Here is a 25,727-nt window from a genome sequence, read left to right as displayed (position 1 = left end):
TAAATCACCAGCAGCTATTTCTACAGCTAATATCTTCGGAACAACAAAAGGAGATGATTAGTATGTTACATTATCTATTATAGAAAAGAAAATGACTTTTTAACAAGTAAGAGAAGATGAGGTGTTTACCATGAGTATGTAAGAGAGTCCTGTCAAAGGTATCTTTAGGAGGACAAATATTCTTGCATCTTTCATGGATCTTCTCTCTCTATAAAAGAGAAAAGATATTAAAGAACTAGTCTGACACTAATACAATAATGAAAAAAATCTTTTTTTTCTTTTAAAGGGAATATTCAGAACATTTTTAATCTAAGATATTTTTCCCTCTTAAAATTTTAAGTGCATGTGAAAGGTGCCAGAATGACAACTCTGGCGGTTGAAATCCTTGTTTGTTATTTGGTTGGTATGTTATTTCTTTGTTGATTTTACATCACGGAAAGGGAGATAATGAAACTATTTAAGACATATGATCTAAATTCTCCTCCCCACAAAATGAAATATACATATCCAATGACTGCAGTAACACACTTACAGCCATTATTTATTTGCAGTCTAATCTGCAAATTATCCTACACTAAAATAAAAACATCCTTTTACTGACCTTCTCCCACCTTACTTAGATGCACCACAGTGAAACCTTACACTCCATTTAGCTAAGCTAAGCTTCTATTTTTACTTATAAAGCTTAAACATGGGTTCCACATCTTATAAGACTCTTCTATTTTGTCCTCTTCTTCAGAGATTATTTTTTCATAGCAGGCTGAAGCTGCAAGATCCATCAGAAATTCTTTCATGGCAACTCATGCCTCTTCTTCCAATACCCTGTTTATTTTCACAATCAAATAGTTACATTTCACTTTAATGCAACAGCTTATTTATTTTTTTTAATATTGGCTATACAAACATATGGCTCTAAAAACAATTCTTCCCCCCATATTTTACCAGTACTAATACCATTTTGATGCAGTTACACCTTTTTATACTCCCCAAACAAGTGTTTTAAGGGTTTATGACGCTGAAAAATTTCAATATTTGTTATTGGTTCTTAAACCAAGTTTGTTCAGTACGTTCTGTTCTGTGTTTGCACCGTGACTGCTGCAGTGGGGTCCTGAACCATGAGTAGAGCTCCCAGGTGCTACAATAATACAAATAATAACGAAGATTGTTTTAAACCTGCATCTGCATTAACGCCCTCTCTCTTGTAATTTTGTAGCTTGTACCCAAATAACATGTATTTGTAGGGGAAAAGAGGAATAAAAAAACCTGCAGAAACATGAATACATAAATTAAAGTATATATAGGTGGCAGTGTTTAAAAATACCTTTAAAATGTTCAATAATCAGAACTGGGCAATTGTATAACACTTCAAGGCTACCATTCTGGGGCCCAATCCTGCAAATGCAACCAAGCATAATGCTCTCTGACATAAATAGTCCTATTGACTTCACAAGAGTAAGCACTACACTCACCAGGAAGCATTGACAATCAGGTCATCACAGCAGCCAAAAGTTAAAGGAAGCTACAGCCAAAGAAACAGAGAACACAGCAGATTTCCACATCTTCTTTTAGGCTGTGTTCTTTTTTCAAAACTTAAAAACAGCTCTGGCTTTCACCAGCTGACAATAGGTCTGTTTCCTACTTCATTATTTTATATTTAAGCGTTTTGTACATAGGTCATTTTAAAGACATTCTTAGCAACAATTTAGTCGTGTTTTACATTTGATCAGGTGACTGGATTTTTTTTTTTTTTTTTTTATTACATTATAGAGTGTAACTGCTGAATAATCCTTTAAGAATAATCAGTGAAGTTTTCAATAACCAAAAGGAAATAGCAAAGATGAATAGCAATTATATGGTCTGTACATTTAAAACAAAAGTATAGCACTCAGGAACTAAAAATAATGAAATAGCAGGGAGAGAGAATTTAGACAATGCTTTTAATGCTGAGAACAGTGAACTTACAGCACACCATACCAAGGTCAAGAGAAGAGTCAACTACCATAGAACTAGACAGGTAGTTATTAGGTAATAATATGATGTACTATTAACGGATACAGTTAGTTAGTGGTGTCAAACTCAAATGGCTCTGAAATTTCTTTTTTAACCCATAATGTACCTAACTTTGGTACTTTACCTGAATGATTTCTTGTTGATATAATGCAAAATTTTCCTTGTTTATCTGTGGGAGGTAGAATGAAGGTGCGACTTCTGTGTCCACAAAGTCCTGTCCCCATGTTTTTGTAAAAAAATCGGATTCCCTTTTTGCTAACCTAGGATCATTTAGCGCCGCTGGAAGATTTACTTTGGAATGATAAATTGTCCATCTATGCTGATCTGCAACTAGAGATGGGCTGTCACCTAAACTATTAGGATCACCTATAAGCACAAAAGATAAGACAGTCCATTAAGACAAAAACTTGAAAGCACTTTTTTCATAGTAAACTCAATGTAATTCTTGAAGCAAACAACAAATTTCAAAAATTTATCTACAGAAAGGATTGTGTACCAAGACACATAATCCCCTTCCCCAACAATCTAACACACTCACATTTTTGTGTTTAGATCGCACAAACCAAGTCATAAATATGCAATTAGAGGTATATTCTTTCAATATCTTCACACAAATATCAATTCTTCTGGCACCCTTTGAAAGACAGAAGTCTGTAGACTTGATATACTAAATATATCAAATTGAAGAACTACTGCACCCACCAACCTAGAACTACAGTCACACGCTTCTTTAGGGAATTCTCAAAATCCCACTATTTCCCCCACTTTACACCCCTTACCCTCAGCATTCCATATGACAGCTATCAATACAACGCCTTATGGGAGTGCCAGAGTTACCCATCTTGATCTCTTGCTCCCCACGTCAGAAGGATTGGGGAGTGTCACAGAAGCAAAGCAGTTAGCCCCGCAGGGCGAGAATTGCCTGTCTCGCAACTATACTCTGGCTGATCTTTCACAGGCTCTGAAAGAAGTCTCATCCTCTTCTCCTTCATAATAAGGATGGTGACTTCAATGTGAGGTGGAGATCTCCCGTGCTCCAAAAAGAAAATGAGGTGCTTTTGAGGTGGAGTAAGTAGAATCCCACTCTACCTATAAATATATCATTTTATTTCATAGTATTATCCAGAAAACAAGAGAACTTTATTGACTATTTTCAGGGTAATTTTCAGACCACTGACTGTAACAGTATTTTCATCTGCCTTACAAGCCAAAATTACCTGTAGGTTCCTTGGGACATACATCAGGCAGTGACTGCACAGGTCGAAAGCGTTTAGCAGAATCCATTTCCTTTTTAAAGAAAGCATCTCTACTGTTTGACTGAGGCACTGGTGAAGAACTGTGGCTTGATGCCATTGCATAAAATCACCACTTGATAGAAGCTAAGAAAGAAAAAATAAACACAGTCTTCAATGCAGTTCTGATTATTGATTGTACCATAACAATAGCATTTATTTAACAGCTCACCTACATAAAACTAAACAGTTTAAAACAATACTAGTTATCTTTCAACCCATGGTATGAAAAATATTTTATATTTGAAACACACAGAAAGGGCTAATTTTTATACACACTCACAAAAATATTGTACATAAAAATGTCCAAACACATTATATCGTTCTGTTTCCATAATTACTGAAGCATTATCAAAGAAATATTTCCTCTCAGAAATAGCATGCCAAATTCTGAAGGTTTGTGAATGACAAAACATGCCAGTGTTTTATGGGGAATTTTGTTTAATCTACCGATGGGAGCTATGTTGTACAAGTCCACAGACTTGTCGAAAGTCTCTTCTGTGCAGATAAAGGGCCAAATTCTCTGTTAATTTAATTCCATTGACTGAAGTAGAATTACATGAGCAGCAAATTTCATTCATTCTGCCACACAAGCACAATTTGGTTTATTTTTCCCTGAATGTTTTTTCTTTTTTGGTAGTGAGGATTGAAAGATTTATTTGCAGAGTATTTAAAGAGAATGATTTGTGTTGTGTGCAAAATATGGATAGCAAGGAAAATCTTTATCCTGTGATGCATTCACTCTAGGGGAGGGTTCTACCATTTTACAATATACTGGAATCCATTCGCAGTGAACATCTGTTTCCAGACTGTAACATAATGCATGTCCCGAGTTGTTTCGATACATTGTATTGTGCAAACTGCAATTTTATTTATACTGAACCTCTACTAAACGTGTGAAATTCATACTTCCCTACATAAGGGCCAAGTGATTGGTACTATTTTCTAAGCAAGCCACAGGTGGGGGGGGGGGGGGGCCATCCGGCTCCCAGCCACTGGGGTGTTGTGTGTACACATGGGAATTTTAAACTCTTTTTTTCTTAGAAGCACAAAAAAAGAAAAAGGCACAGAAAAATTAATATTCACTAGAATAGATATAAAACCCTACTGTGCCCCCACCGCATCTTACATGAGAAATACCCCTTTTTTAAAAGGGTGCTTTCTCTGCACACACAGAGCTCAATCTATGTCACCTCTGTCTCCATGTCTTGCTCTTGTCCCTCCTACGACTCTTCCTTTCTGCCTTTTCATTAGCCCCATTGCTATTACACTTCCTTTCTTCTACTCCTCCCTTTTGAACTCTTCCCTCAATCTCAAAGTCGCCCCCTTTCTGCCCGCTCCTGCCTTTATAGGTGGAGGCAGCCCAGTGTTTTCCAGGAAGGACCACAGGCTCATTCCCCTGAATATTCAGGGGAATCTCCTACACTTACTCTCTACTGGGATGTGGGGTGTTAGGGCCTCTCTGTAGCAGTCCCCTTCAGCCTTCTCCCTTCTTCTCTCACTCATGCCAGTTGAAGATTTTGAGGCTTTTCTTCATCATAAGGACATAAGAATGACCATACTGGGTTAGATCAATGGTCCATCTAGCCCCGAATCTGTCATCCAACAGTGGCCAATGCCAGATGTTTCAAAGGGAATGAACAGACAGGGCAATCATCAAGTGATCCATTCCCTGTCATTCGGTCCCAGCATCTAGCAGTCAGAGGCTCAGGGTCCCCCAGAGCATGGAGTCACATCCCTGACCATCTTGGCTACTAGCCACTGATGAACCATGAACTTATCTAATTCTTTTTTTCACTGCAGTTGTAAATTTGGCCTTCACAACATCCACTGGCAACAAGTTCCACAGGTTGACTGTGCACTGTGGTCTCATTCTTTGTGGCCCCGCCTCTGTACATCTCCATTCCCAGATGCATCCTCACATCTCCCCTCACGGTTCTTCAATGTCCATCTGTATTGCATATTCACCACCCATCATAGGTCTCTCCTCTGTCTTGTGTGGTCAATCTCTCTCCCTCTAAGCACTGGGACGAGGGAAGACTTGGGCGGCTACCCCTCCCACTCACTGATTGCAGGAGCTAGCGTGGTTTCTGTGGTCTTTATGGCCACCTACCCTGGTGTATCTACTCCCCTACAGCCCTACTTTCAAAGCACTTGGAAGGCAGAACAGCTCAGGCAGGAAGAAGAGAAAGCACAGGCAACCCCAATCCTCCCATTTATTCCCTGCAGCAGCAGCTATTGGCAGGAAGTCAACCTGTTTTTAAAATCTAGCTACCAGCTGCACCACGACATTGGCCAGGACTCAGGGTATGTGTACACTACGAAATTAGGTCAGATGATAGAAGTCGATTTTTAGAAATCAATTTTATACAGTCAATTGCGTATGTCCACACTAAGAGCATTAAGTCGGCGGAGTGCGTCCTCACTACCGTGGCTAGCATCGACTTACAGAGCAGTGCAATGTGGGTAGCTATCCCACAGTTCCCGCAGTCTCCGACGCCCATTGGAATTCTGGGTTAAGCTCCCAATGCCTGACGGGGCAGAAACATGGTTGCGGGTGGTTTTGGATACATGTCGTCAGTCGCCCCTCCCTCCATGAAAGCAATGGCAGACAATCGTTTCACGCCTTTTTTCCGTGCGGACGCCATACTGCTTTCAGCAGGTGGTGCAGTAGGACTGCTAACCGTCATCATCCACCACTTCCGCTGCAACTCTGCTCTGCTGCTATTGTCTCAATAGTGAATTTCTCCATGTTGTCTGTCATGGGCTACCAGGTACGTGTATTCTTCCTCAGGAAATGTGCGCAGTACTAACCGTCGTCCTCCACCGCTTCTGCTGCAACTCTGCTCTCCTGAATCCACCTCACAGGTCCTCTCGTCCTTCTCTATAAATATCTGTTCTTGTGGCATCCATTGTCAGCCATCGCTTCCACTGCAACTCTGCTCCCCTGCAGATGGCATACCACGGCAAGCATGGAGCCCGCTCAGATCACCGCAGCTGTTATGAGCATTGTAAACACCTCGCGCATTATCCTGCAGTATGTGCAGAACCAGAACCTGCAAAAGCAGGCAATGAGGCAACGGCAGCGCGGTGATGAGAGAGATGAGGACATGGACATGGACTTCTCTCAAAGTACGGGCCCTGGCAATTTGGACATCCTCGTGGCAATGGGGCAGGCTAATGCCATGGAACGCCGATTCTGGGCCCAGGAAACAAGCACAGACTGGTGGGACCGCATAGTGTTGCAGGTCTGGGATGATTCCCAGTGGCTGCAAAACTTTCGCATGCGTAAGGGCACTTTCATGGAACTTTGTGACTTGCTTTCCCCTGCCCTGAAGCGCAAGAATACCAAGATGAGAGCAGCCCTCACAGTTCACAAGCGAGTGGCAATAGCCCTCTGGAAGCCTGCAATGCCAGACAGCTACTGGTCAGTTGGGAATCAATTTGGAGTGGGCAATTCTACTGTGGGGACTGCTGTGATCCAAGTAGCCAACACAATCACTGAGCTGCTGCTATCAAGGGTAGTGGTGGGGCGATAGACAGAATGCATATCCCTATCTTGGGACCGGACCACCTTGGCAGCCAATACGTAAACCGCAAGGGGTACTTTTCAATGGTGCTGCAAGCACTGGTGGATCACAAGGGACGTTTCACTGACATCAACGTGGGATGGCTGGGAAAGGTACATGACGCTCACATCTTTAGAAACTTTGGTCTGTGGGAACGGCTGCAGCAAGGGACCTACTTCCCAGACCAGAAAATAACTATTGGGGATGTTGAAATGCCTGTAGTTATCCTTGGGAACCCAGCCTACCCCTTAATGCCATGGCTCATGAAGCCATACACAGGCACCCTGGACAGTAGTAAGGAGCTGTTCAACTATAGGCTGAGCAAGTGCAGAATGGTGGTAGAATGTGCATTTGGATGTTTAAAAGCGTGCTGGTGCAGTTTACTGACTCGGTTAGACCTCAGCAAAATCAATATTCCCATTGTTATTGCTGCTTCCTGTGTGCTCCACAATATCTGTGAGAGTAAGGGGGAGACATTTATGGAAGGGTGGGAGGTTGAGGCAAATCACCTGGCCGCTGATTACGCACAGCCAGACACCAGGGCAATTAGAAGAGCACAGCAGGGCGCGCTGCGCATCAGAGAAGCTTTGAAAACCAGTTTCATGACTAGCCAGGCTACAGTGTGACAGTTCTGTTTGTTTCTCCTTGATGAAAACCCACCCCCTTGGTTCACTCTACTTCTCTGCACTTCAAAACTTATTGAATGCCAGCCTTCTGTTACTTGGGCAGTCCTCTGGGGTGGAATGGTTGGGTGCTCGGAGCACCGCCGCCACCTCTCCCCCCCCGCGTTCTTGGGCGTCTGGGTGAGGAGGCTATGGAACTTGGGGAGGAGGGCGGGTGGTTATACAGGGGCTGCAGCGGTGGTCTGTGCTCCTGCTGCTTTTCCTGCAGCTCCACCAGACGCTGGAGCATATTAGTTTGATCCCCCAGTAGCCTCAGCGTTGCATCCTGCCTCCTCTCATCACACTGCCGCCACCTCTCCTCTTTCTCCCGCAACCTCTCATCTTGTTCATCCCTCCTGTCCTCGTGTTCATTTTCTGCTTTCCTGGACTCTGCCATTGTTTGCCTCCACGCATTCTGCTGAGCTCTTTCAGTGCGGGAGGACTGCATGAGCTCAGAGAACATTTCATCACAAGTGTGTTTTTTTCACCTTCTTATCTGTGCTAGCCTCTGGGACAGAGATGATAGGGGGAGCGTTGAAACATTTGCAGCTGCAGGAGGAAAAAAAGGGAGAGTAGTATTTAAAAAGACACATTTTAGAGAACACTGGGTAGACCCTTTCACGGTGAACCAAGCTGCTAACATTACATAGCACATGTGCTTTCGGTACAAGGTCACATTTTGCCTCTTATATTGAAGGCCTGCCAGTTTGGTGTGAGAGATCACACACGCAGGGCCAGGCAACAGAATTCGACTTGCAGGCAGCCATAGTAAGCCACAGTCTTTCAGATTCTTCAACCTTCATAACGTGGGAATGGTTTCAAACAGCAACGCCCTCCTTTCCCATACCAAGCACCTGTTGGGTTGGCCATTTAAAAGGAGAGGCTGCAGTTTTCGGGTTAACGTGCAGCACAAACCCAACTAAACCCCGCCCTGCACCCAATTCTCTGGGATGATCGCTGCACCCCTCCTCCCACCGCGTGAGTAGTATCAAGGAAGATCGCCGCCAGCCAAATGGGAACAGCTCAGCGTGAATGGGCCCCTCCCACCGCATGGCTAAAAGTGGGGATGATTTCTTTTCAGCCACAGGGAAACAGCTCAGCAGGAATAGCCACCTCTGACTGTCCCCTTAATAATGTCCCTGAAGGATTTCCACTCCATCCCCAGACACATTAACAGACTTTTCCAGTAGCTGTGCTGGCTGTGAATGCGTCCCAAGTCTTCAAGGCAAATTAATCATTAAACACGCCTGCTTTTAAACCACGTAATATATTTACAAAGGTACACTCACCAGAGGTGCCTTCTCCGGCTTCATAGTCCAGTAGCCCGCCTTGGGAGGGTTGTGAGGGTATTGGGTCCAGGGTGATAAACAGTTCCTGGCTGTCGGGGAGAATGGTTTCTCTGCTTGCCTGTTGTGCGCTATCCTCCTCCTCATCATTCTCATCCCCAAAATCCTCATTCCTGTTGCATGAGGCTCCCCCCTTGCAGGTGTCCACGGACAGGGGTGGGGTAGTGGTAGGGGCACCCCCTAGAATGGCATGCAGCTCATCATAAAAGCGGCATGTCTGGGGCTCTGACACGGAGTGGCCATTTGCCGGTTTGGTTTTTTGGTAGGCTTGCTAGAGCATCTTAATTTTCACAAGGCACTGCTGCGGGTCCCTGTTATAGCCTCTGTCCATCATGCCCTTGTAGATTTTTTCAAATATATTGGCATTTTGTCTTTAGAATGGAGTTCTGATAGCACGGATTCATCTCCCCATACAGCGATCAGATCCAGTACCACCCGTTCAGTCCATGCTGAAGCTCTTTTGCAATTCTGGGACTGCATGGTCACCTGTGCTGATGAGCTCTGCATGGTCACCTCTGCTGATGAGCTTGCCACACTGGCCAAACAGGAAATGAAATTCAAAAGTTCCCGGTGCTTTTCCTGTGTACCTGGCTAGTGCATCTGAGTTGAAAGTGCTGTCCAGAGCGGACACAATGGAGCCCTCTGGGATAGCTCCTGGAGGCCAATACCGTTGAATTGCATCCACGCTACCCCAAATTCAACCCAGCGATGTCGATTTCAGCGCTAATCTCCTCGTCAGGGAGGAGTACAGAAATCGATTTTAAGAGCCCCTTAAGTCGACAAAAATGGCTTCGTCGTGTGGACGGGTGCAGGGTTAAATCGATCTAATGCTGCTAAATTCGACCTAAACTTGTAGCGTAGACCAGGGCTCAGGGTCCTTGGAAATGGGTATGCAAACCCCAAGCACGATACTTGGCAAGAATTTTCCCTGCCCACCTTCAACAGACCCCTCTGAGCTACTCTATTCAGAAAGGCAAACACCACTTCCAGAACTACAAAATACCACTAAAATATACTTAACTGGTTTTGCTCAAAATCTATTCTAGACAAAATAAATTAATAAATGAATAAAAAAATTAATAAAAAGGTAATGTTGCTACAGTAATAAACATTAGAAAAGAATTTTACAGTTTAAATTATCTAGCCATTAAAAATCATGGAACTAGCAAGTTTATGCAACTATAGTGGTAGATAACCTTACAGTTCACTATACTCTAATAAAATTCTGTTCACGTGAATATTAACATTAGCTATTACAATAACAATCTTTATGTTACCTGTAATTTTTTCATGAAATACTGGCTCAATTGTTTGTCTAATAACTAACTCCTCCCTCAAAATATATTTTTCCTGCATTTGTCTCTAACCTGAGAAATATCAGGAACGTCAAATCTTGTCTCTCTTTTTTTGTGTGGGGGTGGGGGGGGAGGGCTGGAGGTGTCAAGTGTGCGTTTTGGCTTTATTGGCAGTTAGATCATTTGTTAATCTTTAAAAGACAGACCTTTTCTTCTAGGTATATATTTCTTCATTTAGAATTAAACAGATGTTAATAAAAACAAATAAAAGAGTTTTAATCTGTGTGTGGAAAAACAATCACTTCCTCTCTCAATTAACCAAGTTTCAGGCCTTCTGGATATGAACAAAGAACAAAGTCAGGAGTTTTATTTTCTATTTTCAGGTTCCCTTACTTGCAGTGATTTATTTATTTATTTAATTTAGACCCTCCCTTTAAGCTTACTTCATGACAATCTTAAAATCCAAATGCGTGTTCCTGGGTACTTGTTATCTTTAGCATCTAAAGTATTTCTGAAGTAGTCAGCCACACAGCAAAACTATGAGATCACTGTGTCAGATTACAGCTTTCCAGAATATTAATATGTTATGTTTCCAATATGTTTCCAAACATAACCATTTGGAGAAAATACTTTGTTTAAAGTTTTTAATCTGCTTATTTATTTTCTCTTGCTGTTGTCTCCACCACTAAGAGATTTGTATGCTCTCACATGTTTGTTCTTCCCTTGTCATATTTCTAATGTAGGTATGTTTCTTCCTTCCTTCAGCAGCTCCTCACCAGATACTAGTGTTTACTACTGCTAGGGTTTTGTCACTAATCAAACTGGTTCATGAACCAGAATGCTGAGGGGGGAAAAACATTATTTTAGCACTTTTTGAAAAATAAACATCATGCATTCAATAGTAAAAATCAAGCCTCCTAAAGGAATATACAAAGTAGTGTATTAGGAGCTCCAGCAACTACATTATCAGTGTCTCCTGAGAAATCTCATGTTACATGAATATACATCCGTTGTATCTGTATTAATGCTTTCTATTAACTGAAGCCCTTCTTAAAATTATACATGCAATGAAAAATTTTGCTCTTGAAATCAAGCATTTTGTGAGCCATTGTTTTCCCCTATTCTGATAATTTATTTAAAACAATAAATTAAGATGCCAGCAAAACAAAGTGCTTTCTAAAATAAGAAGTTCATTTCAGTTTTGGTAATTGGAATAAATGCTAACTGCATTTAACCAGTACAAGATTTAAAATAAAATTTAAGGAACACATTTTAACACTGAAGACACACACATATCAAATGTTTGTTTTCAAAACCAAACATTGTTTATTTCTTAGTTATTTTTATTTTTAATCATTGTCAAATACTCACATGACCTTTGTGCCCTTATTCCAGTCTTAACAAAACCTTAGAACCGAACAAAAAGGGAGCACTAAAATATCAGTGCAGCAAAGAACTTTCATATCATCGAGTTGATTTCAACAAGAATCTCAGGCAGAGGTCTTCTAAATGGCCTGCAATATGATGCTGTACTAAATTATTCATAGATAACAGCTACTCTAGTAGTCATAATTTAAGACCTTATAGATAACTTACTTCAACGAGCTGCCACATTCGTAAAGGCAAAAACCTACCTATGAAACAGAACTGTGGTTTAATAAAACATTTTAAAATCAGGCAAATAAGAACAGATTAAGGAATGAAAAAGAAATGCAATATTTGTTGTCCTGAATTCCTTCCAAGTCACAAAAGAGATTAACAAGTAGTCAATGAATGGATGAGAATCCCTACTAGCACCTAACCTCCCAAGTATGTTAATCTAATTGACCACTGAAAGTTACTGTGATTTACTAGTTCAGTGGCTCTCAACCTTTCCAGACTACTGTATCTCTCTCAGGAAACTGATTTCTCTTGCGTACCCCCAAGTTTCATCTTACTTAAAAACTACTTGCTTAGAAAATCAGACATAAAAATACAAAAGTGTCACAGCACACTATTATTGAAAAATTGCTTACGTTCTCATTTATACCATATAATTATAAAATAAATTAATTGGAATTTAAATATTGTACTTGCATTTCAGTGTATAGTATATAGAGCAGCAAAAACAAGTCATTGTATGAAATTTTAGTTAGTACTGACTTTGCTAGTGCTTTTTATGAAGCTTGCTGTAAAACTAGGCAAATATAGATGAGTCGATGTTCCCCCTGGAAGACCTCTGCGTACCCTCAAGGGTACGCGTACCCTGATTAAGAACCACTGTACTAGTTTACCTATACAATTGCCTTTATTGTACTAGCATACTGAGCACTTTATAAACATTTCTTAAAATACGCAGTGATGCATACATCCTCCAGTTTAAATCTCATGGAAAACTAAACTCAAATTTAACACGAAACAAAACCAAGTAAATAAAGAGAGTGGACGATTGCCTCTACAGGTTACATTAATTCATTCCATTGTGTGGGAGTTGTGCAATACAAACTGTAAAGTGCCCAGTCTCCGGAGCTTCCAAGTCACAAGAGAATATGTGCTGCAATAACTACATGCAACTGTGCAAGTTAATGATATTAATATTTCAGATGCTCTGCAATTAAGTACTGGATTAGAGTAATAATATGTCTAAAAAAAATAATTTAATCGCATTTTGGCTGACAATTTGTATAACCAAGCTTCAGTATGACAAATCATTACATGGATTAGACCGAAAATACAGGTTTAGAAGTGGAATAAAAATGCAACCCACTTTTCCAGCAGTCTCAGGCCATTCAAATAAAGTGCAATTGCCCTACTGATGAAATTACAGAAGTATCACAAAAAGAGAAGCACAACTGCAGTTCACTTTTTTTACAGTTAACCAGAATTCACTAAACTGGGTCCTGGGTCCTTCAACAAGTTGAAGTATACAGTTCACAGACTGAGATCCCTGTGGAGGGACCAAGACACATCCTGGCACTTTACAAGCTGCTCTGTTGCTTTTCAGTTAACAGAGTATCTCTAGTTTGTTTAAGTTAAAACCAAGAAAAAAAGGTTAAATCCTTGGCACAATTCTCACATATCCTATATACGACTTGAAAACTCCATCCACCCTGGACAGAATCTCAGATTCCATTTAAAAGAATACGTTCCTAGCCTTTCCGGTAGAAAACGATAACTTTCCAAACATGAACCAGTCATAGACGCCGACTCTATGGGTGCTCTGGGACTGGAGCACCCACGGGGAAAAATCAGTGGGTGCTCTGCACCCACTGGCACCCAAGTTCCCCTCCCCACCCCACCTCACCTCCACTCCCCCTCCTCCCCTGAGCGTGCCACGTCCCCACTCCTCCACCTACCTCCAGCACTTGCCGCCACCGAACAGCTGTTTGGCAGTGTAGCACGCTCTGGGAGGGAGGGGGAAGAGTGGGAACGTGGCATGCTCAGGGGAGGAGGCGGGGAAGAGGTGGGGCGGGGATTTGGAGGAGTCGTCGGAATTGGGGCAGGGAGGGGGCGGAGACTTTGTGGAAGGGGTTTGGGGGGCGGGGCAGGGGCGGAGTAGGAGTGGGGCCGGGGGCAGAGTGGGATCAAGCACACCAGCGCGAGCAGAAGTCGGCGCCTATGGAACCAGTGTAAATTGATTCAGTGTTCTCTTCCTGTGTCTGAAGAAAGACAGCTCCAGGGCCTCTGCTGCCACTCACAGCTCTGTCAAGCAGCAATAGGTGAAAACAGCGAGACTCTGATCAGTATCACTATTGCTATTTGGAGTTCCATGGGCAGAAATGGAACTGTCAAAAATTATGTTAGTTTCATGCTGCTGCAGCAGCTTACCAAAGCTATTAATAGAAAAGGTATGCACTAGAGATATTCATTAGAGCAATGGTTTTCAACCTTTTTTCATTTGCAGGGCCCTAAAAAATTCTGAATGGAGGTGCAGACCCCTCTGGAAATTGAACCTGTGGTCCGCAGACCCCTACCATAGAAGTCTTAGACTGAAAACTGACTGAACAGAATTCAACTATAAATGTTGCACGTGCTTAGCACAGCATTTGACACAGCATGAGAAAGGGCAGTAACTGTGAGCTTCTAGGTAACAACAATACTTCTGGGTTTTGACCTGTAGGTGGGAGTATTCACACACTTTTGATTGATCAGAAAAACAGAATGCCTTTTCTGAGATCTGAAACTTTATTTTCATAGTCATCTTTCACAGACCCCTTAGGCATAGTCTACAGACCCTGAGGTGTCCCTGGACCACAGGTTGAAAACCACTGCATTAGAGAACAGGACCCAAAAAAATAAAGGCAAGAGGAAAGGTAGAAAATAGACCACCCCTTCTTCCTTGCAGCAGCCAAGAAGAACTGGAGAAGGAAGAGAGAGAAAAAGCTTTGTCTTACCCTAGAAATTTGGGAAAGTTTAGGGTGAGGGTGGGGTAACAGCTACAAATATGTAAGGACACCGACTAGCCAGAGACACAAGCAAACGGAGGAACCTCTAACAGAGTCCAGAGACAGCACCCTGGTAGAAATTCCAGAGTCTTCCTGTTTCTCACCAGCTGATGGCAAGGAGTTGAGCTTCCCACAGGATGTCCTGTGACCTCACTCATGGCCCCCTTATCTATTGCTGTGCTGGTAGATTTAGCCTTCTGGCTAGGCAGTGTCTAAATTAGTCACTGCATTATCATACAAAGTCTGGTTAACATAACATCTTTCTAATTTCATAATACAAAAACTATTATAGATGGAGTGCGTAGCAACATCTATATTAAGACTGTATTACACTTCCCATTACAAGTCTTGTTTTCAGTTGCTTATAACAGACTAACTCTTTGCCTGAAATTTTCCATGCTCTAAGTTTTAGCAAAAATGGTTAAGCTGTTTGGGAGAATGAGGTTAGGGAAAAATCAGTCATTTGGCCAAAATGAAAATTGTTTCTGACCATTTTTTGAATAGTTTTAACACTCCAGGATTTTAGACTAGGAAGTTCAAATTTGGCAGGGAATTAATGTGACAGCAGTTCGGGGTCCAATCCAGGTCAGTAAGGGGTTGTGTTACCACTTGCTCTGCAACTCTGTGTGACTCACAACTCTTTGTTGTTATAGCTCCCAGCCTAGGATGCTCATTGCCAACCTACCAGCATGTAGACAGCCCTGGTTCAACAGCCTGTGTCTCATCCTACAGCCCCACTCTGGCTTCCACCAACCTGGGTTACAACTTGCAGGGTGACAGCAACATACGCCCAGTTCTGAATGTTTCTCTAAACCGTGTACTCTGTAATGTCCAGGCCCTCTCCTGGATAGTTCAGAGAAACTATCTTTTTTTTTTGTTCCTCTAAAGACACAAAACCTACCATCTTATTAATTTAACTGGGGTGAATACACCCTTCCCTTTAAAGACAGCACTGAGTTGGTTGACAGTAAAAATACAAGAAATTTATTATCACAATATATATAGGATTAAGTGAGTTCAAGTATCAAGAACGAAGATAGAATTACAGGTAAAACAAACCAACACAAAACACGCTTCTAAAAAGTCTAAAACTTAATCTAGCCAAGTATAGGCTTTGTTTGATATTTTTTTCCTCACCTATATGCAGTTCCCAGAGACTTCAACCCCCCTTGGTTGATGCACCCATATTTCTCAGCTTGTAAGAGTTCTGTTCCCTTGTATCTGTCTTGTGATCAATGCCAAAGACAGCTTTTGTCTTTGCTTATATCCTCCAAAGTTCAATGATGTTGCTTTAAGAGGCAGGATGGCCTCATGCAGTTTGTCTCTTCCTGTGGGCTTCCCAGCCCCCTGTACCTAAATGGGGCTTGAACTGTTTGGATTCCACCATGCTTAATTTACATAGGAGGAAGGTAAATAGCGACCTTCTTCCTGGCAGGGAGGGAACTTGTTTCTCCCTGTTTTGCCACAGACTTTAAAACATAGTATCATTAAATATCCATAGTTCCTCATTTCGTGTTGATACCTACATTTCATAGTGATATTAATCACCAATGTGTCATTAGCTTTCAGAAAAGATCTCACTCTCTGCACTCTTATACAATACAATCAGTTGATTCAATTGCTTATCACTTGAGGTTCAGACCCGCAGTAAACCTCTGAAATGATTCTTCTGAGTAAAATTTATTCAACCTATCAGGAGAACGAGATGGAGTCTCGTGGTGAACGAAGCTCCATGCTCTTTCTTCCCCAATGGCTGTTTGCTGAAATTTTCTGTTTCCTGCCATCTCTTCCCCATGCTGTCTTGATGGTCCTGTTTACTGCTTATATGTAAGTTTAGGATTGATTTGTTTAACAACTCCCCCTGACATGCCTAGTTTAAACACACTTTAGCCGTAAGTCTAGCATGTACCTATAACTCCTAATACCCACTGCGTACATCCATCACACATGAATATTAATGTTCAGTAAGTTATTAGTTTTCAAATGACCCCACACAAGGCATATTTTGTAGAAAGATTATTACAATAATGTGTAAGGTGTGAATTCAGGGGTGCTTAGTGTCACACTTAGACCTGGAGTCAGAGAGGTGCCTTTATAATCTCCAGCCAGAGATTATAATCCAGCCAGATTTTATGTGCGTACCAACTGCACTGTACACTATCCCAAGCCTCATGGTGGTGCCTGTACCAGCCTCCCCACTCTACAAGCCAGGAGATTGAAATCTCACTTCTTTTGCTGACAAGTATTAATATTTTTATGAGCTTCACATCCCTTAACAGTGACCTAAGTCTCATAGGCCTAAACTAAGGGTAGGTCTTCACTGCAGAGTTAACTCAGGTAATCAGCACTTGGGCTAGACCAGTGAGTCTGAGAAGCCACGCCACAAAGTCCTCACTGATGTTACACTCACCCGTGTGTGCTAGGACTTCTGGTGGCATACCCCATGTTTTATTGTGTTGTAGTACGCTGAGCCAGTCAGACTTTCCCAGTGAATTGTGGGAGAACTTGTCTGTCCTTCCAGGAAGATGGAAGGATGGGGTGGAGGTAGGGGGAATCATGGGAAGGCATTGGAGGACTATGGGCACTCAAGTGACTTAGCCTGTGTCCTCACTGCAAGGTGGGCAGCTTACCACCCCGAGCGAAAGTGGCACCCAAATTCTAGCCTAGACCATCAGTTAGCCCAGTTTTAAAGCACTACCAAATTCAGGGGAGAGGGTTGTGTGTGTGTGGATTGGAGGGGCATTATGGATAACACCCAAGTAAGAGCCCAAGTTAATGCTGCAGTAAGGACATACCCTAAGAAGCAGCCAAGTATCATTTCCCCAACTTCTTTTATAAATGAAACAAGAGAGGAGATGTCTACACTACATGTGCTACAACAGCACAGCTATGGTTCCAGAACCTTCGCTTTAGGAATTCCACCTCCCCAAGGGATGGCAGCTAGGTCAACGGAAGCATTCTTCCAAATGCATCTAGGCTGGAGGCTACGTCAGCATAGCTGCAGCACTCACGGTGAAAATTTTTCAAACCCCTAAGCACTGTAGCTATGTTGACCTAACTTTTAAGGGTAGATCAGGATGCACAAACTGCACAAGGTCAAAACTGGGAATAGAATCAAGGTTTCTAACACAGTAGCCCCAAAGTCTCATCCACTTAGCCTCTCGGCTTCTCTAAATGAATGCATCAGATTTATGTGCTTGCCTATGTGCCTATAACCACGTTCTAATTAGCAGATCATACACACCTCAAATGGTATATTGGCAATTTTGTAATTAAGCTTCTGCTGGAATCAGGTGAATTAATATTATAGTCAAATATTTATCAAATATGCTCTATTTTGGATAACAAACTAATGCTATGGGCTTTCACTTGGATAAAAGCAGTGCTGCAGTGCAGGGTGATTTGGAGGACCTTGTGCAGGACTGATATGCCTTTCTATAAAAAATGGACCAGCAGCAGCAGAGGCAGCTCAGTTTAAATACACCAGTGAATATTATTTTAAAACTACCTTCCTTATGTCTCACAATAAGTGAGTGACAATGTCAACTTGAAATCAAGCGATGAAGTGAGCCGTAGCTCACGAAAGCTTAGGCTCAAATAAATTTGTTAGTCTCTAAGGTGCCACAAGTCCTCCTTTTCTTTTTGCTTATGAATATAAGAAATGAGTTAGAAACCATTTGTGGTAAAACTGCCCCAGCCGATTTCTGTAGTTTTATTGCCATTTTTTAATTGAAAAAAAATGTTTTTCTCTCCCTTTTGTTTGTCTGAAAAACCCACACAATCTCAGAGGAAACTAATTTTATGCAGTTGTTGTCAAACAGAAAATAAACAAACAAAAAACCCCAAACCACTACTCTCATTTTTCAGTTGAAATAATCTTAGTAACAGCAAGTAAAAACAGTTAAATATGATTTTTAAATTGATGTCATCCCTTTAAAATATAAGAGTAGGATAGAATAGAAAATGAAAAGACTAAAATAAAAACTTCACTGTATATTCTGCAGGTATGTGTGTGTGTGTGTATATATATATATATATGTATACACACAACCACACACAGGGCAGAAGAAATCTACAGATACTACCAGAAGAATTGTAGGGATATTTTAGTATCCTTATAAACAAGCTATTCCAAACTGAAATTTCACAGTTTATGCACGTACCACATGAATTGTGAGAACATCTGTAACATACAAATTTCCTCTTATCTGCTGCAATTTTAGTTCTCAACAACAAACAGCACTAACCTGAAATCAGGATGTGGCTATTGTACTTAACGGCAGACTTTTTCATGCCCATTTTGTTTCAGGTGCCAAGATAGGGTTACTAACTGTCTAATCGCACAAACCCAAACACCCTTGCCCCGCCCCTTCCCCAAGGCCACAACCCTGCCCGGCCCCTTCTCCGAGACACCCCCACACACACACACTCCAGCCCCCTTCTCTCAGTCGCTCGCTCTCCCCCACCCTCACTCACTTTCACTGGCTTGGGCAGGACGCTGGGGTGCGGGCTCTGGGCTGGGGCCAAGGGGTTCAGAGTGTGGGAGCAAGCTCCGGGCTGAGCCTTGGGCAGGGGGTTGGAGTACAGGAGGGGGTTTGGACTCTGGGAGGGAGTTTGGGTGCAAGAGGGGGCTCCGGACTGAGCCTGGGACAGGGGGTTGGCGTGCGGGAGGGTGTTTGGGGTGCAGGCTCTGGGAGGGAGTTTGGGTGCGGGAGGGGGATCAGGGCTGGGGCAGGGGGTTGAGATGCAGGAGGGGGTTTGGGGTGCAGGCTCTGGGAGGGAGTTTTGGTGAAGGAGAGGACTGGGGCAGGGGGTTGGGGTGCAGGAAGGGGTTCGGGCTCTAAGAGGGAGTTTGGGTGCGGGAGGGGGCTCAGGGCTGGGGCAGGTGGCTGGGGTGCAGGAGAGGTTTGGAGTGCAGACTCTGGGAGGGACTTTGGTTGTGGGAGGGGACTGGGGCAGGGGGTTGGAATGCAGGAAGGGGTTCGGGGTGCAGGCTCTGGCTGGGAGGTGCTTCCCTTGGGTGGCTCCTGGAAGCAGCAACATGTCCGGCAGCGGCTCCTAGGCTCAGGGGTAGCCTGGCCGCTCTGCGCGCTACCCCATCTCCAGGCACTGCCCCCGCAGCTCCCATTGGCCAAGGTTCCCCGCTCCTGGACAATGAGAGCTGCAGAGTTGGCACTCGGGGTGGGGGGCAGTGCACAGAGCCGAGGGACTGCAGGAACATGGTGCCAGCCGCTTCCGGGAGGCGTGCGGAGCCCGGACAGGTAGGGAGCTGCCTTAGCCCTGCTGCAGTGCTGGACTTTTAGCAGCCTCAGTTCTCTGGGATTGGCTTCAGTAGCCTCCGGGAGATCGACCCCAATTCCGGGAGACTTCCGGCCAAACTGGGAGGGTCGGCAACCCTATGTAGAGACCATAACTAGATAGCTTCTTTGACTCTAAAAACATGACACAATTATGGGCCACTGACAGTTGGCTCTTTGATACTTCTGTAATTAATGCCAAGTGGACACACTCTGAATACATATAGCTATTTAGGTCATCGTACAGCAAGTTCTTCAAATGTCAGCTCTGATGGAATTATTCTGAAACAAGTAACGAAGCATAAAAATATTATATTAATCTATAAGAACAGGCCTCGTGGTTAGTAGTCCACACTGCTACACGAGAGACCCTGGTTTAATTTCTGGGTAAAATATATTGCTCCCTCAGCTGATAGGGACCGGTAGTACTTCAGATATGGTACATGGTCCGCTTGGAAAAGAAGTGAGAGAGGAGCAGCTCACGTTGCTTCACAGAAACACCTGTAGCTGAACAAAGAGCAATACTGATGAGCTTCATTAGGAGTTTCACCTAGAGCTGAGCTAAAGAAAGTAGCTGTAGAATGGGGTATTTTAAGGAGGGAATGAGAAAATACTCCAGACATGGCAAAAAGATTAAAATATTCAGGCCTTGATTTTCATGGCAGGTTAAGAGCTGCTTGAGGCCTACCCAACCCTTGTACAAATTAGGGCTGCACAGAGGTCACGCTTATGCCAAAGAGAGTTTCCCTGTGGAAAGGGAATTCTCCACCAACTATCTTCAGCCATTTCAGGGCCAATTTGTGCGGCTTATGCAGTGCAAAGTGCCCACAGCAGACTGGGGAATCCAACCCTAACTTTCTAAAAAGAATGGCCAGGTTTTCAAAAGAGCTTATACCCACAAACAGGTACAGCATGCTCTGTAGCATTTCAGCATTCATCACACTGCCTCGACAATGGGCCTCAACCCATTTATGGGAGAGGTTAGACAGGAAGTTACCTCTAAGGGTAAGTAGCTAGATAGCAGAAAAGACCATTCAATCCTTCGCTTCTCTGCTGACCATCCACAAGGACACCAATAAGTGTCAGTTCTGATGGTAGCTTTTGTGATATGAACGCTTGACCCCTAGGCGCTCAAGTGAAAGGATCAATTCTTTTCACATAAACCACTGAACAACTATCAGATGGTTTCCATTTTCTAAAATAATAAATGGATGTACTTATATAAATTTAAAAAACAGAACATGAGCTTGTCATGTTTCAAAACAATACAATTATGACAATGTTTAAAGCAGATGATATCACATCACTGTTTACAATATTCTTTTTCAAAATATATGTCCCCAAAAGTTTAAAACACTTTTTATAACAAAAAAGGGATTCTGTGCCACACTTATCTCGGAGAAGCAGCAACTGCTTATTGAAGACTGTATAAGCATTTCCATTCTCACCCACTGTTTTAAGACACTCAAAGTTCTGCAAATCAGTTTTCAGGCTGAAATGTTCTAGGCTTCGTCTCTGTCTGAAAGTGAATATTTTGGAACATTTGAACAAAAATGGTTCCACCTTTTTTTGAGTAGGAGGCACATACAGAAATGACTCTTTCCCCATTATAAAAAGAGTTGTTTAAAAGAAAGTCACAATATATTCTACAATGGAAATGGCTAGGATCAGAAAGTTAAAATTTGGCAGGTAAATATCCCTCAATGAGAAGAAGCACCTTTGAATGTTCTGCTGAAAGTCACTTTTGATTTAACTGAATTATGAGCCTGTGAAAAATGCATACTTCACATACAGGCAGAATCTCTTCTTGTCATACTGCCCTCAACTAATGAATTCTCAGCTCTCCCTCCATGCTACCCTCTTTAATTTGGGGCTCTCCCATTAATGAATTTTGGGATCATCCAAATAATGAATACTGGGCCTCCCTATTTCTTTGCAAGTTTCCTCTGGAGCTGCCACCCACGCTAGATATGAAGGAGGCCTCTGGCCTCTCAGTTCCCCTTCTTTACAAGGGACCCACTATGCCTTGCTCCCCCAAAGCCTCAACAGGAATAACAGAAGTGGTTTCCACAATTGTGCAGTTCCTCTTAAAGGAAAAATGGTGCTTGTGCAGTCCTAGTCCCTACCCCTCCCTGTGCTCCTAAAAAAGAGCAAGTAGTGCCTAGGTCACTCTGCTCCCTGCCTTCCCCAACCCCTCCAGGAATCAGCGGCTCTCCAGCTTTATGCACACAAGCAAAATTTTACCAGGAGCAAGTGTTTTGTTAAGACTTAGCTGGAGGTGAAGGAAAGAGGGGTGGGGGATATGACTTCATATTTATCAGACACCTGCTTCATACAGGTGATAAAAGACAGAGCCTCGGGGGAGGAGGAGAGAATTCAGTAGGAATCTCAGCACTCTTCTCAACAGTTGAGAGTTCGGTGGAAAAACCTCAGCCTCTCATAGTGAATTACCCCCAGACTTCTCCATGGAGGCCACTCTCATATTTCCCGTCAGCCTCTGACTAGATGGCAGTAGGTGTCTGGTAAATTAGTAAGCTCTAGGCATTCTATATTTTACTCATATACCCTCTAGAGGCAGCAACCTACTCCCAAAGGCTTTCATGGGAACAGGAACAGGCCCTGTGTCTACATTACATTTTCATGCTCTACAGGACTGCCTCTTGTTAAGATAGTCTTCCTCAGCCATGATATAACTAGAGTAATAATAAATCAATCAATTGATCAACCATCATCCACACTTAAAGCCCTGAAAAGCTGACAAATGGTGGTGGATAGATCCCTAGACAAATACAAATTTCTGTACACTTAAATCTAAAAGTTAATAAATTACAGGATTAGGTTCACTGAAATTTAAAACCAGAAAAAACCTACAAAATGCCAACAAGTAGAAAGAAATCCCTGCAAGATGCCAATAGTAGAAAGAAACTGAGAAGTCAAAGGGATAGAAGGCAATCTTCCTACAAAAATATAATAGCAGGATAACACCATGCTATGGTATATAGGTATCTCCCATACATAAGCAAGACCTACTGTATCAAGGAAAGAGTTATTCCCCATTTTCTCATATCACGTTAACCCCTTTTTTTAAATCCTGGTTTTTGCCACCTGAGCCCATAAGTATTTATAAATCAAATGTATGGCTCCAATAGGCCATCAAATCCTTATCGCATTACAGAAACAAACTTTTTTTGCTTCTATTTCCTTATTCCCATAATTGCTATTAGGACAGAGACTATCTCTAGGAAAACCCATTGCATTTGTCACAAATATAAGCATGTTATTTCTTTACACAGGGGGCAGTTACTTATAAAATACACATCTGATAAATTATGCCATTAACTCTATAGTACCTTAGTGACAATACTCCAAGAATATCTCAAGAAGGCAGTCTTCATATCTCTTCCAGTTCCATCATACAGAAAAAAATTCTGTTTTGTAACTCACGAAAGTATGTTGATGACCTAAATGAAGAACTCCACATTAAACTAAGGTAAAGGTGAATAACATCCTGGAAATTCAAAATTAAAGTTGACATTTCCATGCTTAACTCAACCTTGTGGTAAGGAGGGGGAAAGCACAATAGTTCAGAATTGTCAGTTTCTCTCTAAGGTGATATTCAAATTTTAACATGGAAATACAAATAAGGCATATGCAACGCAGAATGCAAATCTTTGCAACATATATAGTATGCCCATTACTTTATAACTTCACCTTAATGCTTACTCTATTTTACCTCTTCCCCCCCCCCCATACCAAAAACAAACCACTCAGCACATGGTCTTGGAAACAAAACTGTTTATGAGTGGGTTTTCTTGGTAGCTAGTAAAAGTCCGCATGTGTGATAACATCACGTGCAACATTCAAGCTTATAGTTTAACTTGGTTCTTTGTGACTACTAGACTGAAAGGGTCCGGAAGCATAACCTCTCTCAGCCAATCAAGATCAGCATTGAAAGGCTCCAAAAAGAATCACAGAAAGTCATCCTCAGACTAGAAGACAGCGTGTATGGAGGGCTAGGGAAATACAACAGTGAAACTCCAACTCCCTCCACCCCCCCACCCCCACCAACCACACACACATTGGGAAACACTAAGTCAAAACAAACACCCCAAAAGCACCTGAAAATGACATTTTGGAAAAACGTAACTTTTGTAAGCTGATAAGCCAGCCCGACCCCAGGGATCATGTTGTACCTGGCAGGAGAAGGAGGGGAGAAGAGAAGGAACCAGCCTTTCCTCTGGGACAGTGGAGTTGCATGGCACGTTAGGAGAGAAGGAGCTGCCTGGCTGAGGGCTGGTTGTGAGAAGGGAGGAAAAGGATCGTGTCTGGGGTCTAGGACTTATGATGGTGGAGGAGAGACACTGCACTTGTCTCCCGGTGCAGTGGAAGAAGGGGAAAAGCTGGCTGGCCTGGGCTTTGGCAAAGTGCAGCTCCACTGGAGGAAAGGTTAAGGAGCCAGCCCGCGCCGGGGGGGACACGGTGTCCAGCCTGTGCCCTGGGCGGTGGAGGGGAAGGGGGGACATGGAGTCCAGCCTGTGCCCTGGGCGGTGGAGGGGAAGGGGGGACATGGAGTCCAGCCTGTGCCCTGGGCGGTGGAGGGGAAGGGGGGACATGGAGTCCAGCCTGTGCCCTGCCCTGGGCGGTGGAGGAGAAGGGGGGACATGGAGTCCAGCCTGTGCCCTGCCCTGGGCGGTGGAGGAGAAGGGGGGACATGGAGTCCAGCCTGTGCCCTGCCCTGGGCGGTGGAGGGGAGGGACCTGGTGTCCAGCCCATGCACCGGAGGGAGCGGGGGCAGACACAGCCTGTGCCCGGGGGGACACGGTGTCCAGCCTGCCCCGCTTTCGGGGAGTGCAGCCGGACCAGGCCAGGAACGCGGGGCTCAGGCCCGGTTCCCCGTCCCGCCGCGGGGCCTCCGTGGGGCCGGCGCCGTTCTGTACCTGCGGGATCCCCGGCCGCGGCTCGGGCGGGCACCGGAACAGCCGGCGCGGCCTAGCGCGTCCCCAGCGCCTCCGCAGCGACACGTCGCCGCCACCGTCTGCCCAGCGCCGCCCCCCGCTAGGCTCAGGGAGCTGTGCCGGGCCGGCGGCGGGCAGGCCGCGCTCAGGCGCCGCCTCTCCCCGCAGCCCCGCCGGAGACGGGGAGGAGCCGCCGGCTGGGGAGCGGGGCTGCCAGGGCCGGGGGCAGCGGCAGCGGGGCGGAGGCCTGGGCAGGGGGTTACACAGGAGCCTCCGCCAAATCCTGCCTCAGCAGCGTCCGAGCATCCCTCACGGCACCGTGCCCAGCCAGGGCCCCCTTCTCCGGGGTGCAGGCAGGCCCTGCCCCAACCCCTGTGGGGCTGGGCTCGATCCTGGGGCAGAGCAGAGCAGGGAAGGCCCTGGCCACACTGCAAGTGCTGGGTTTCTTTCTGCAACCCTTTGGGACACTCCTTCAGCCACTCACAAAGAAAAGAGGACTCACCCCACAGCTCCCCCTGGATAAAGATGCTTGAAGTCGGGGTCCCCTGTGTCCATCCCCAGTTGCAGTGTTGTGGAGACTGGCAATTTTAATCACCACTCATGCCATGCTGGGGGGTGTTTCCTCTAAACCCCAGCTCCTGGAATCCAGTGCCTATGTGAGAATCTCAGCTTTCATTATAAAACGAAACCAAAAGCTAAGTTTCTAGCCCCTCTGGCTGCGGAGAATGTCTTGAAAACATGACCTGAGGGTACGCTAAAGTCTCAGAACTCCAAAGGTCCATAAAAAAATATATGTACATATATATTTAAACTCACATGATTTTTGGGAGGCCTGGCTCATAATTTGTGTATGTTGTGTCGTAACTGTGTTGGTCCC

At 43.9% G+C, this 25,727-nt stretch overlaps 1 protein-coding gene across 7 annotated transcripts in view; it reads right to left on the bottom strand.

Annotated features, from left to right (window-relative positions):
• VPS54 (VPS54 subunit of GARP complex) overlaps positions 1-25,372 on the bottom strand; it is an 82,969-nt gene extending 57,597 nt beyond the window's left edge. For 3 of the 7 annotated variants that reach the window (XR_007355594.2, XM_048842669.2, XM_048842672.2), the window contains exons 1-5: positions 24,833-24,992; positions 23,246-23,356; positions 3,228-3,389; positions 2,135-2,376; positions 130-208 (exon numbers count right to left, since the gene is read on the bottom strand). Coding sequence is in view for 6 of the 7 variants with exons in the window: in XM_048842669.2 (XP_048698626.1) it covers positions 130-208; positions 2,135-2,376; positions 3,228-3,363 (457 nt within the window). In the remaining variant the exon portion in view is untranslated. Of the gene's footprint in view, positions 1-129; positions 209-2,134; positions 2,377-3,227; positions 3,390-6,116; positions 6,628-23,245; positions 23,357-24,088; positions 24,189-24,832; positions 24,993-25,352 lie in introns of those variants that run through there. The other 4 variants (XM_048842670.2, XM_048842671.2, XM_075127218.1 and 1 more) reach the window with 4 other exon arrangements.
• Positions 25,373-25,727: the final 355 nt, after the last annotated feature.

This window comes from Caretta caretta, chromosome 3 (genome assembly GCF_965140235.1).
Source record: "Caretta caretta isolate rCarCar2 chromosome 3, rCarCar1.hap1, whole genome shotgun sequence".
NCBI lineage: Eukaryota > Metazoa > Chordata > Testudines > Cheloniidae > Caretta > Caretta caretta.
The sequence above is the reverse complement of the archived record's forward strand: the minus strand, read 5'-3'. Positions and strand labels throughout refer to the sequence as shown.